Source organism: Hyalella azteca, unplaced genomic scaffold (assembly GCF_000764305.2).
Source record: "Hyalella azteca isolate HAZT.00-mixed unplaced genomic scaffold, Hazt_2.0.2 contig13709, whole genome shotgun sequence".
Classification (NCBI taxonomy): Eukaryota; Metazoa; Arthropoda; class Malacostraca; order Amphipoda; family Hyalellidae; genus Hyalella; species Hyalella azteca.
The window spans coordinates 393,118-407,641 of record NW_025943621.1 but is presented as its reverse complement, the minus strand read 5'-3'; the positions used below and the strand labels follow the sequence as shown (position 1 = coordinate 407,641).

The following is a 14,524-nucleotide window of genomic DNA, read 5'->3' as shown; positions in this document are numbered from 1 at the left end:
TACTACTCATAGTGATTCTCTTGTTCAAATTTTCAACTTGTATCCTATTTACGTGTATTTACGTTCTAATGTCCATCGAAATTTCATTAAAAAAATACTTCAAATCACTTGAAAATGAATGTTGTTGAATTAAAAACGTTGATAATAAAGTAAAATTAATTCCTTAAACCTGGTTTTTGCTCATTAAACGTCAACTGAAAAAAATTTTCGACTCCCTGTAAATTTTTTCTCAAATTCATTCTCTGGTCAGTAATCGTGCGTGTAGGAAGCAACTTCTGCCATCTTACGCTAATATTGTGAGTTGAGGATATCTACGTCGTGTAATACCTGAAATTTTCAGTACATTTTCAGCGGTGGGCTCATGAAGCATTCACGATTCATTCATGGGCATTTAAATTCAAGATTCAAGTTTCAGCTTCGAGTTTGTTTATAAAAACTGTAATATTTCAAATTTTCTTCAGATCTTCATAATATAGAAATTGAGTTAAACGGGCATATTTTCACTTATTTTTATCTCAAACTTAGAATGGAGCAGTATTTCCTATTAGGTTCAGTTAAGAAATTGCAAACATAACATTACATAGTGATGTCGGCGTTGAAACATAGTCCAGATGTGGCCTGTCGCCGATTCTTGTCCTATTCGTGACTTGTCCGTAGGAGATCCAAAAGCATGTCCTTTGACCGGATCTTCTCAGGACTGACGATAGTTTGAAGTAGCTACTCAACTTCCACCGGGTTCGATATGGTGCTTGGCATTTCAAATCTGAACATATATTTTTCCATAGCTTTATCTAGTCTGTTCTTGAACGCGTTCATACTTGGAGCGCCAACGATGTCATCGGGGAGGCTGTTCCACATGTCGGTGATTCGAAGCGAGATGATTTCATACTCATGATAGAAGACTTGATAGTCTTCTGATATCAAGTCAGAAAACTTGATACTCAACATGATACTCAATTTGGCAGTTATGAAGTAATTCACCCAATTGAGTTGCCCCTGTATTTGTGAACAAATTTGCAAAGAATCTAGTTATCATTTTGTGGAGATTTAATGCACGCGAAATGTGGTACTCGAAGAGAAACTTAATTAAATGTTTGTAATATTTGTAATTTGTTGCATAAGTTTGTGACTCGAGGAGATACTTAATTAAATATGTTTTTCTATTTGTTACATAAGGTTAAGAGGTATAGCATAAGGTTAAGTGAATACAACTGACGAGGTGTGAGGTGGCCTGAAATGATTCATTTATTATTAATCAAATGAGTTAACGACGTGTTACCAAGTTGGCCATTATTGGCCAACTTGGGTGGCCAACCACACACGTGGTTGGTCATTATTGTGAATAATGAGTATGAGTATGACATAGTAATATTAATCATAATCAAAGAACAAATGAGATTGGGCAAAGCTCCAGAGGAATGAATTTACAATTATTCGAAAAGAAACTTATGAATTAAATTTTGCAGTCTACTCCCTAAGTGCAGTCACCACACCGCATGAGTGTGGGAAATCAATACTAAAACTGCATAGGTAGTCATTTTAATTAATTTAATATAAATTAATTAAAATTAAATTTATTAAAAATTTACGGAAAAATAAACTAATTAACAATTAAATTAATTAATTAAAAATGCAAAGTCATTTTATTTCAAATGAATATTCTTTGAATGAATATTTATTGAATTATTAATATAATTGAATTATTCATATATTTACCTGCGCGGTAGGCTAACCGACGTTCATTTGGGCAAGTCGAACATAACTTCAAGCGATGGTCAAGGTCATGCCGACATTAAGGCAGGATTATGTTGCACCGAAAACAGGTACATACAAAATTAGATCTGTCATTGCAGCGAAGAATGAAATTTTATTTAGAGATTAACAAAAAAAAATATTTTTTTTCGTCGGCCTTCTGTCGACCGCTGGTACAATATTGTAAGCTGACAATGTATCTTTAAACTACGGCGCTACATGAATATTAGGTTCTGACTGGTCAACGTGCGTTTCTCGCTCTCAATTAACAATTAACATGCGTTCCTCGCTCTCAAATAATAAATAACGTGAGTTCCTCGCTCTCAAATAATAAATAACGTGAGTTCCTCGCTCTCAAATAATAAATAACGTGAGTTCCTCGCTCTCAAATAATAAATAACGTGACTTTCTCGCTCTCAAATAACGAATAACATGAGTTCCTCGCTCTCAAATAACGAACAACATGCTTTACTCGCTCTCAAATAACGAACAACATGAGTTACTCGCTCTCAAATAACGAACGAACAACATGCGTTCCTTGCTCCTAAATAACGAATAACATGCGTTCCTCGCTCTCAAATAACGAATAACATGCGTTCCTCGCTCTCAAATAACGGACAATGTAAGTTCCCTGCTCTCAAATAACGAATGACATGCTTTCCTCGCTCTCAAATAACGAATGACATGCGTTCCTCGCTCTCAAATAACGAATAACATGCTTTCCTCGCTCTCAAATAACGAATAACTTACGTTCCTCGCTCTCAAATAACGAATAACTTACGTTCCTCGCTCTCAAATAACGAATAACTTACGTTCCTCGCTCTCAAATAACGAATAAATTACGTTCCTCGCTCTCAAATAACGGACAATGTAAGTTCCTCGCTCTCAAATAACGAATAACGTGCGTTCATCGCTCTCAAATGACGAATAACATGCGTTCCTCGCTCTCAAATAACGAATAACTTACGTTCCTCGCTCTCAAATAACGAACAACATGCGTTACTCGCTCTCAAATAACGAACAACATGCGTTACTCGCTCTCGAATAACGAATAACTTACGTTCCTCGCTCTCAAATAACGGACAATGTAAGTTCCCTGCTCTCGGTGTTGATTTGTCCCACGGCCTAAAATATTCATAACAAACAGACTCTGTTGTGGCAACCGCACTTGTACGCGAGACACCGCGCCGCGGTCAACTCTGTAGCGTTCCGGGAACAATAATCATTTGTCATCAGAAATGGAAGGTCAGATCAGAACCTAAGGTTTTCTTAGAACTTATGACTCAAGGTCACCCTAGAACTGACTGTCAAGTTACACGAACTTAATGATAGAACTTAATGTCTCCTCAGAACTGTCGGATATCATGTGACTCATGATCAGCTTAGAACTATCAGATTGGTAGCAGTATTTATGGTAGAACTTAAGGTCTGCTATAACGTTCTCACGGATTTAAATTATTTTAATTAATTTCATCTTGGTGAAATTTTTTTATATTTTCAGAACTTATAATGATCTCAGCCCTCGTGATCATCCATAATGGCGAACATTTTTTTGTATTTTCAGAACTCACAATGATCTCAGAGCTCGCAATCATCATTAAAAGTTAGATAACTCTATTCTAGCGTATGGTTAGTTCCACCATCCCTGAATTTAAGATAGCGAGAAACCAATTTAAGATAACAAAAAAAACCTTGCGATCATCTATGACACTATTAAAATTACTCTAATTGATTAATTTATTTAACATTCCCAAATGATGATCGGTGCCAACGATAATCAATAAGCAGCATGGTTATTTGTAAGGCAGCTGCAGCGCAGCCCTGTTAGTCGAGCCTAAACCGTCGCCCGACAAGGTTCTTCTACTCGATCTGCTCTAGCGCTCAAACCTAGCATCATCTGGTGCGCTCGAAACGGCCAGTGCAATAAGGTGGAGAGGTTACCTCGCTAAAAGTGAGTATTTGATGTTACTCGTCACTGTTCCTAGCAGTATCGCTGTTATTTATCTAGGAAAATGGTGCTAACTTGTCTAGAGTCAAACCCCTTCAGTTAAGATGCGTATTTCAAACACGTTTAGAGCCAAACCCGTTCAGTGGAGACAATGTATTTCGTCCAATTTATTAAGCATAGCGCTGAAGTTCTAACAGTTAGAAAATGTTCTGTTAAGTTCGTTTAACTTTGGCTGCAAATTTTATAGAAGTTCTTTGTAAATGTACTAAACTTAATTTATGAAAGTTCTCATTTTGTTCTCAAATTTCTGCCTCAATCGCTTTCCCTATGTAACAAATTTAAATATTTTCAAGTGAACCAGATAAATTATTAATAATTAATTATATATCCGCTCGAGTAGAATATCAGAAATAACCTTGTTGAAGCAACACAAGAAACATGAATAACTATGAACTCCAGTTACAATTCTTGCAGTATGGCCATTAATTCGGAGTTTATCTCAAAAAGAAATCGTCAGAATTATGCTCGTGTTTTGCTCGCCATCGATGGTGATACCGAAAAAAAAATCCAAATTTCCATAGAGATGATCTTCCTTGATGACTGCAAATATCCATGAGTGCCGTTTTGTACGGAGGATATAGTTATGAATGGCTATCATCCGTACTCCTGCAAGAGATAGAAAGTAACGTTTGGCGGTCGAAAAGGCTTTATTTTTTTAAGCTATCAAGTCAAGCTGTCGAGAACGCATCGTCTCATGCGTCCCGGCAGACTAGCTGTTGGCCAACATGCTAGTCGAGGTATCGACATCTTTTCGGTATCGTGTTCGGTGACGAGTGTTAATTTGAATTTTTTTAATAAATAAGTAATAATTAATTGTTAATTTGAATTTTTGTCGTGAATTTTTAATGCTAACATTTGATTATCTTGTAATCCGATCATCTTGATGTTCAATTTGTTTTTATTAATTTTTATTCTCTCATTCCTGAAACTCTACATACGCTAGACAGATTCTCTCTGTTAGATTTTTGCAATGGTTGTTTCTAAATAAAAGTAAAGGCTGCACGTATTGTAAAGAACCGTAAGATAACATTCGCACATTGTTTGTAAATTCTGCATGTTTTTTTTCGTTCCAGATGCGACTCTTCTGCCTGTCCCTTCTCCTCTTCGCCGGTAAGTGGCGAATTGGTTTGTTCTTTCACAATTGCAAAAGATCTATAGGCTAATTATTATTAGGCCCATATAAGCTAATAAGCTTCTCAGAAGAATAGCTTAATTGGAATAGTTAATTTCATTATATGTGAAAACACATGACAATATACATTTAGGCTTATGAAACCAGCTGTTGCAGAAAAATTATACACAAAGCTTGTTTCCAGGTTATTCACATATTAAAAGACGTTTTGCTTTTTATCGAAATAACTAAATCAATTTTTTATTATAAATACAATAATTATGCTCGAGAATATTTTAGCTCCGACTCTTATTTTAAATGTACTTCGTTTTAAATTGTTATTATTTTATTTAGCATATAATAAAATATTGTTCGATGGCGCAATTTCAATTACCCATATGTCTGCTTATTCAACACGTCTTTGAAGTAGTACGGTCCACACCTTAAATAATTTATGGCTCACCAAACTTTAAATAAAACTAACTTAACTGTTATTGTGGAACAACCGCGGGTCACTTTACATAAACCCTACAGTTGTCTTAATTTCCAGTATACGCCCTATTCTCTCTGGGCATAGGGTCGGAAATGCGGGTCATTTTGACCCGAATACTACAGGAGGGTTAACTCGTGAACAGAACAACTTTAAAATTTACAGGAATAACTTGCGAACAGAAGAACTTTAAAATTTCGTACAGGAATAACTCGTGAACAGAACAACTTTAAAATTTCGTACAGGAAAAACTTGTAAACGCAATAATTTCAAAACTCCGTTACTCCGGAGCAGGAATGTTCCCTCCGGGTGAAGTTGACGCCACGTCGCAGCCGGTGTCGGCGGTGACGCCCATCGCGCCGTCGTACTTCCAACAGGCGATGCAGAGCTGGCTGACCGGCGCCCAGGGGACAGTGTAAGTCAGCTGCGGCCAGCCTTATTTTACAACATAATAGAATAGAAGTGTCGGCACTGAAGAAATAAGCCAATAGCCTGTTGCCGATTGTACTTTTCGTGACTTGATTCACAAGGGATCCGGCCTTTAGAACCCGATCTTTCCATAACTGACGATTGATTGAGATAGCTGCTGGACTTATTGCCTGGTCCGTAATTTGCTAGGTATTTTAAGACTGAACATATGCTCCTGCATAGCTTCGTCTAGTCTGTTCTTGAAGGCGTTCATACTTGGAGATCATATTGATCGAGAAATTATCACACAGGCCTGCGACCAAAAAGCAGTTTGATCATTTTATCGAATTTCTATAAATGTTGCTGCGCTGACAATAAAAACAATACTGCACAAGACCCTGGACGTGTGAATTTATCAAATTATGCCAAACTCTGTCGTGAAACATGAAATTTTTACGTTTCTTCTATATTTTCACATAATTTTTTTACTAGAAAAAACTTTATTACTTTTTACTATTTTTTTGATTTTTTTTACTATTTTTTTAACTTTTTTTACTATTTTTCTCAGAAGGAAATACTTTTCACTAATTCACATCAGTCCATTAGATTATGTGAGGATGATCCTTTTCACATCATGTGGCAGTTAGTCATGGGTTGTGGCAGTTAATCATGGATTGTGGCAGTTAGTCATGGGTTGTGGCAGTTAGTCATGGCTTGTGGCAGTTAGCCATGGGTTGTGGCAGTTAGCCATGGCTTGTGGCAGTTAGCCATGGGTTGTGGCAGTTAGCCATGGGTTGTGGCAGTTAGTCATGGGTTGTGGCAGTTAGCCATGGGTTGTGGCAGTTATCCAGATACTGTGCCACGTTCTCAGGCGTCATGTCAGCTAGCAAAGCATTCCAGCCTTCTAAGTGTGTTTAATGGATTGTCTCACATAGCATTAATCACCATTATCATGAATATAACAACACCAATAAAACGACATTCACCACTAAAGTAGTGAGTGTTTTAAGTGAGATAATTGACGTAGTGAGTTAATTGAAGCAGTGAGTTAAATGACTGATAGGATAACTTTAAGTACAACCGCAGCAACGATCATGTTCTTCCTGCAGGATGTCGCGCCTCCTCAGCAATGGAACGTTCGCCTCCTACAACGCCTCCTTCAAAAACCTGCTGGCACGAGGCAACCTCAGCTCACTGTCCGAGGCCCAGGCAAGAGCCCTGCCGACATCACTGTGGAACAAGTACGGGGTGAGTTTTGGGTGAGGGAGAGGCTATGTTGTGGCACAAGTACCGGGAATGTTTTGGTGAAGCGAAGGCTATGTTATGGCGCAAGTACGAGGTAAGTGTTGGATGAGGGAGAGGCTATGTTGTGGCGCAAGTACGGGGTGAGTTTTGGGTGAGAGGAAGGCTATGTTCTGGCGCAAGTACGGGGTGAGTTTTGGGTGAGAGGAAGGCAATGTTGTGGCACAAGTACGGGGTGAGTTTTGGGTGAGGTAGAGGCTATGTTGTGGCGCAAGTACGGGGTGAGTATTGGGTGAGAGGAAGGCAATGTTGTGGCACAAGTACGGGGTGAGTTTTGGGTGAGGTAGAGGCTATGTTGTGGCGCAAGTACGGGGTGAGATTTGGTGAAGGGAAGGCTATGTTGTGGCGCAAGTACGGAGTGAGTTTTTGGTGAGGGAGAGGCTATGTTGTGGCACAAGTACCGGGAATATTTTAGTGAAGCGAAGGCTATATTGTGGCGCAAGTACGGGTTGAATTATTGGTGAGGGAGAGGCTATGTTGTGGCACAAGTACAGGGTAAGTTTTAGTGATGGAAGGCTATGTTGCGGCGCAAAAACGGGCTGAAATTTGGTCGAGGGAGAGGCTATGTTGTAGCGCAAGTAGGGGTGAGTTTTGGCTGAGGGGGAGGCTATGTTGTGGCGCAAGTACGGGGTGAGGAAGAGGCTATGTTGTGGCACAAGTACGGTATGAGTTTCGGGTGTGGGAGAGGCTATGTTGTGGCGTAAGTACGGGTGAGTTTTGGGTGAGGGAGACGTTATGTTGTGGCGATAATACGGGATGAGTCATGTGTGAGGGAGAGTCTATGTTTTGGCGCATGTACGGGGCGAGTTTCGTGTGAGATATAGGCTATGTTATAGCGCAAGCACGGGGGGAAATTTGGTTGAGGGGGAGGGCGCAAACACGGGATAAGTTTTGAGTGGGGATAGTCATAGTTGTGGCGCAAGTACGGGGTGAGTTTTAGGTGAGGGAAACGCTATGTTCTGGCGCAAGTACGGGGTGAATTTTGGTAAAGGGAAGGCTATGTTGTGGCGCAAGTGCGGGGTGTTTTTGGGTGAGGGAGAGGCTATGTTTTTGCGCAAGTTCGGGGCGAGTTTCGAGTGAAGGAGAGGCTATCATGTGGTGCAAATACGGGGTAAATTGTGGGTGAAGGAGAGGCATGTCGCGACGTATGTACGGGATGAAATTTGGTTGAGGGAGAGGCTATGTTGTGGTGCAGGTACGGGGTAAGTTTTGTGTGAAGGAGAGGCTATGTTGCGGCGCAAGTGCGGGGTAAGTTTATACATTGCCTAATTTATTTCATTGAGCACTGTTTTTCATGACTTAATAATCAATTTCTTACATTGATATGCGATAACATCCCAGGCGTTTTCCCTGCTCACGCTGACGGACAACGTACGGAACTTGGTGACGCCGTATTTGTCGCAGCGCGTCAGGGATGAGATGGACGTCCTGAGGAGAGTCAACGTCACCCTGCCTCAGGCCATCGACAGGCTCAGGACCCAGCTAATAAACACCAGCGTGAGTTTTCCTTTGCATGGATAATAACTTCTCATAGTATTGTCCTATTAACTTATCATACTTTATGGTCGAGGTTAGGAAGCATCATTTAAAACATATAGTCTTAAGCTGCCTTAACAAAAATCGCATAACGCTAAACCTTCTTCGCAACAATCACTATGATCAGCTTAGAGTTATTTTAGGTCTGCTCGATAATCCGATCGAAATCAATGACTAGTTAGAATCTCCTTTAACTGCATTTAACTACATAATAGTGTGATTGAAAGTCTCCTTGGGTGTCATTCATATGATGGACGTTAATTTGCCTGACAGTACAGATCACCTTCTAACCAAATTTGGAAAGAATAATCAGTTTAAGCCCGGCATCACATAGCATATGAGTAGTAGTAGTAGTAGAATGGTTTGCTAGCGCTTCAGCTATTAAGCTATTTGCACCGGAGGTCAAAGATAACGTCGCCAGAGAGGCGAAAAGTCTCAATTATTCAAAATCTTAAATTAACCTTCACCTACCAGGGACGGAAGGTCTCACTCAATTGTCCAGTCCGCTGAAGCTGGCTCGAAAGAAGAAGCATAAGCATACGAAAGAGACGAAGTAATAAGGAGGGACAGGTGACAAGGAGGGGCAGGTAAAAAGCAAACAGAAGTCAAGACACTCGAACAAGAGGTCGCTTACACAGGAAGTCGGCCACCCGCACGAGAGAGGCAGAGAAGGGAAATGGGGGGAAATCCAGCCTACAAGATAGCTTAACCTCACAACTGAGACCTGCAGTCAGACACCGCGAGCCCAGCGGCGAGGCGCTCAGGAACAATCCTCCTACCCTCCTAGGAGCGCGAAATCCCACAGGACTTCTGACGAGCACAGACACGCGTCAGAAGACCACTCTGAAGGGACATAGTATATGAGTTATTTCGCATACCTAGAATTGCAACAGACGCCACCTCATATTTTTACACGCGTATTTGTACAACACACCAATAGTGGTAGTAATTTAGCACAAACAGTAATTGTTATATATGCCACTTTAGATTTTACACACAGTTTTACAACAAAAAAAGATTCAAATAAGATAACACATACGGGTTGAAACGTGGCGTTTCTCACATGGAGCTTCAATTTTCCAACATTGCACAGGGTGGGGCAGAACCGATTGCGCAGTTTTGAGGCGAAATAAAAAAGGTCCCCATCCTGCTGGAACCACACGTCTCCCAATGCTTCATTTTCAACAATGTTTTCCATCCTTGGCTGCAAGAAATTTTGCCACTTTGCAGCATAGCGTTCGGAATTCACTGTCACGGTTACTCCCTCCTCCTTTAAAGAAGTATGGGCCTATCACACCAAATTGTGAGATGGCAGACCAGACCGTTAGTTTGGGAGAATGATGGATAATTTATGGGTTGTCTTCAGCCCACTAACGAAAATTTTGTTTATTTAGTCCCACAGATGCGAAAATGCGCCTCATCACTGCTGAAGAACGCTGCGTCGGGAACAATCTGTTCAAGCATGTTCTCACACAGATTTCGGCGGCTGGTAAAGTCTGCTTCGTTCAATTGTTGGGCCATCATCATTTTGTAGGGATGAAAATGAAAATCCCTGTGCAGAATCCTCCTCAAACTGCGTGAGGAGATTCCCAAAGCAACGGCATGCCTTCGTACAGATCGTCTTGGCGAGTGGACGGCTGCTGCTCTCACCCACTCGACATTTTCTGGTGTTCTGATGAACCTGCGTCGGCCGTGTGTATTTCTTCTTAGTGTGCTACCAGTTGCCTCCAACTGCCTAGCCCAGCACCGAATTGTGTTCGCCGGAGGAAGAGCATCATTGCGTGGAATATTGAACAGCCGCCGAAAAGCTCTTTGCGTTGCAATCACAGATTAATTGTTCTCGAAATATGCGCGCACAGCAAAGCCACGATGTTCTCCTGACCAAACCATGTTGGCTACTGAAATGAGAATACCGGAGGGGCTGGAAAAATCCACCCGCACGCCCATCCCCCTCCTTCCCTGCAGACTCTGACTGCTCTAAACTGCTCAATCGGTTCTGCCCCACCCTGTTTTAGAATCAAATTGATAATTACTTCGATTTTAAATTTCAATCAAAATTAGAATTAGCTTTTGTTTAAGGCTCGTTGTCAGAGTGCGGGGAAGTGCGTCTGAGCGCGAAGGATGTCTAAGTAATGAGGATGTTTGTAATAGGATGTCTAAATTAGCACTCATTTATGGACCACGTGCGGCTTCCAGGTGGCTGAAGATTGGACAAAGTGATAATTTTGACGAAAATTCCGTATGAAATAAAAACAAACATGAATTATCAACCTGAAATTGAAGGCATGCATATCAACACCTGCTTTAAAAATTCTTTTAGTAAACACTCCCTATTGATTTTAAATGCTCAATTTTAGGAGGAACAACGGTGGACAATAATCTTATACCCATCTGGGAAAAAATTATTTTTGCCTGCTATATTTAATTTACAGCATGAAATTGAAATTCGAGCGTAAACATAAATTAAAATGATTGTCATTTGTGATATTTGCTCCCTTGAATTAAAATGATTTAATAGATGAACTTATAAAAAACATTGACTGGAAGTAATGTTTGCAAGGAAATTAAAAATTCTCGTATGTGTGTTTTAAACAAACCGATGTGTGTTCTAAACAAACTCAGATGTGTGTTCTAAACAATTCTGCTAACAAACAGCCTAGGAAAATCCGAAAATGGTTACTTTGTATGTCGCATGTTTATTTTAATCCTTTTAACATTTGTAGTTTCTCTACAAATTTCTTTACCTCATTAGAGTCAAACTATTCACATAGTTTGACTCTAATTATTCACATTAGATTCACCCGATTATTCACATTAGATACAAGGGAAACTTTTTAAGGAGTCTAGATTTGACAAAAAGTGTTAACGTCACCTCATTGATCAACGGATTGAATACATCCTCTCTACTTGCTGAAAAATAATATATTTTTTCATCGTCAGGCCTCGCAGATGGAAGTGGGCATCCTGCTGCAACAACTGGGAAACTCCTTTGCCTGGACGCCGGAGAACATCACCAACCTGAAGCCCATCCTCTTCAACCTGCCCATCTCCATGCTCACCAAAATCTACGACACGCGTGCCATCGCGAGGCTGTTAGTCTATTTTTAATTTTTTTTAATGTAAATTAAGGGAGTACAAAAAAGCATGCCCACATAAAAAAAAACATCGTTTTTCCCACATAAAACTTCATTTTTTCATTCTACTGCATCCCTATTCTCTCTTTTCAACCACTTTTTGGAGCACAAGAGTTTATTCGTACTGGGCTTCCTACGCGTATTTTGCGCAGAAAAAAATCGAAATATCAGTATCAGATGACTTTATAGCATTACTGCAGCTAATGAGAGTAAAGTTCGAACTGTAATAAGTCACTTAATTCAAAAATAAAATTTCAAAAGTGAAAAAGGTGAGGACATTTGACACTGAAGACTTGACAAACAATATCCTACCTCGTGATTACATCACTAAAAATACAGCTTCCTCGTGGCTGGATTCTTGTCGTCGCCTGCACGAATAATAATTCAACATTAAGAATGCTCGCGGTTCTTCACTATTGTCGTCAACCTTCCTGTTTTTGTTCCCGTGATATACACCTAACAACGTCTTGAAAGACTGCGCTGGCAACACCGGTGTCGGTGCCTCCTCTTGCTCGGACTCGGTGTCATTGCACGCTCTGTCTGGTGCCTAAAGCGTGCTCGTGGTCTCGTTAGATTGTAAGCCAGACAAATAATTTCTTGGAATTTCCTTCAGAAGTCCTTGCAGAACTATGGGATAGTTTTGATGATTTGGAACTAGATATAACTAAAATGCAAATTATTGAGCAATTACACTGCTACAGAGCACGCAATATGTGAACCAGGAGTGAATGTCCGTGCATAATCTTTCTATTGATTGTTCCTGTTTACTTCGTGTATTGTATTGTTCCTCTGTTCGTGTATTGTTTTTAAATTGAAGAATCGCCGTGCCCGACAGGAACGAAGAATTGAATCTGTGCATGAACAACACGGGCAACAAGTCAGCCTCGTGCCCGAGTCAGGCCGAGTCTAGGGGCGAGGGGACAACACCGCGCGCCCAGTACATGCTGTCGCTGCGGGCGTGGCTCATCGAGAAGACCTACGGCGACCCCAGGAACTGGGACCGAGACACCTTCGCCAGGATGACCAACCTCAGCATCCTGCCCGACGCTGTCTTCCTTCGCCTACAGCCTGAAGTTCTGTTGACCCGCAGGGATGAAATTCTAACCGTGAGACGTGTTTGGGACACGTGTCCCGATATGGACACATTTGCAACTTGGTATTAGCATACTTCCGGCTTCTTATGATACTAATTCGTTACTATGTGATCTGTCATATGTAAATTTATGGGCTATAAAATTCATTAAACATTATGGGCTTCAAGTTGCAATTGGATGAAAATAACTATGAGTCGCATTACTTTAGGTTTGATGGATATAAGTAACTGGCTTAATAATATGATGGCTTCAAAAATATGATCGACTGACATGCGTGATCAGTCGAAGAACGCATTGAATTGAGTGGTTGGCCTCTCCATGACTTCATGAATCAGCACAATGATTTCGGAAACACTATGGGCCACTGGATGAATGAAAAATCACGAATGGTTTGAGAACAAGACGGAATGAACACGTTGAGTTAAACAGCGCGATTGGCTGGATAACACGATAAGTTCGATTAAAAAAATTGGCTAGGTGGATGGATAACAAAATATTGTGAGTTATACTATATCTTTCAAGGACACTTTATGGTGCGTTGCATGTTGGTGTAGATAACCGAGAGCTAGGTTAAATAACACGATTGGTTGTATAAGTTAGTGGTTGAACAAGAACAAAATTCGAGTACCGCCTAGGCTTCGGCCTAAGAGTAGCTACACAGCTTGCAGTTATTCTGGATCGCTTGGCCACCCGAACGAAATAAGCTTCAGGTCAGAATCTCAAATCAGACTTTATAGTTGCCTGAGAGCATGGACTTGGGCAGGGTTGTTCGATCAAGCCGAGTCATACCGAGCTTGTAAGCTGCCCAGACGCTGCCCTTCCCACCCAGAGCCGAAGCGGGCGCAAAGCTGCTGATTTACGTGCTACCAGAGTCCTAGGCGGCACCCACTTCAGAGTCGGGCCTGCATCAAAGTTTTTTTAGCGAGGATGAAAGAATTAGACTATCTACTGAATTAAAATATTTATTGTACTTATAATGGGATTAATAGCAGTTTGCATTTCCAAAGATGCTGCGCGGCAATATGACCAAGCTGAGGGCTCTTGGCCGGTATGTTGTGGAGAAGGTCTTGATGGCCGGAAACGTGAGTCGAAGCAATACATCACAGCCGCTCGTCTCGCAGCAGGAAATAGAGAGGGTGTGTTATTATGCCATACATCTTTCTGTTGTTCATTGCTCTAATTTAAAATTTTTAGAATGAACTGAGTACGTGCGATGTCAATTACTTCGAACGGAACTAGTTAAAGCGTGGCCAGAGACTGTTTCGTCTGAAACACTTAAAATTTAATTGCCGTAAGCCTTTTTTCTTTTGCACCAAATGTGTAGATCAATTAAATTTATTCTCCTGCGTCTGATTTATGCTTGACTTCCCTCAAATTAAATGGATTGACTCGTATATTTCATCCAACAGATTAAGAACGTCACCAACTCGCTGCGCACTGCAGGTCTCATGCAGTTCGTGTACTCCACTGATCTGCCCAATGAGGTCCTCGACGCCGACAACAGACGCATCCGCAACGAAACCGACAACTTCACCACCGCTGCGCTGCAGGACGGCTCCATCGATGCTAAGGTGTGTGTTGGGTGACTCACTTCAGTGGGACTTTGCCCTGATTGTTGTTGTCATATTTTGTCTCTCCTCTGCGGATACATGTGTACTCTGTCTCCACTATTATAAGGGTGCACTATGT

At 40.9% G+C, this 14,524-nt stretch overlaps 1 protein-coding gene across 1 annotated transcript in view; it reads left to right on the top strand.

Annotated features, from left to right (window-relative positions):
- Nucleotides 1–3,595: 3,595 nt before the first annotated feature.
- Nucleotides 3,596–14,524, top strand: part of LOC108664735 — a 28,877-nt gene continuing 17,948 nt past the window's right edge. The window contains exons 1-9 of the mRNA XM_018151410.2: nucleotides 3,596–3,703; nucleotides 4,834–4,870; nucleotides 5,656–5,776; nucleotides 6,879–7,017; nucleotides 8,413–8,568; nucleotides 11,548–11,699; nucleotides 12,577–12,847; nucleotides 13,843–13,971; nucleotides 14,245–14,406. Coding sequence (XP_018006899.1) covers nucleotides 4,834–4,870; nucleotides 5,656–5,776; nucleotides 6,879–7,017; nucleotides 8,413–8,568; nucleotides 11,548–11,699; nucleotides 12,577–12,847; nucleotides 13,843–13,971; nucleotides 14,245–14,406 — 1,167 coding nt within the window. The 5' untranslated portion in view covers nucleotides 3,596–3,703. The remainder of the gene's footprint in view (nucleotides 3,704–4,833; nucleotides 4,871–5,655; nucleotides 5,777–6,878; nucleotides 7,018–8,412; nucleotides 8,569–11,547; nucleotides 11,700–12,576; nucleotides 12,848–13,842; nucleotides 13,972–14,244; nucleotides 14,407–14,524) is intronic.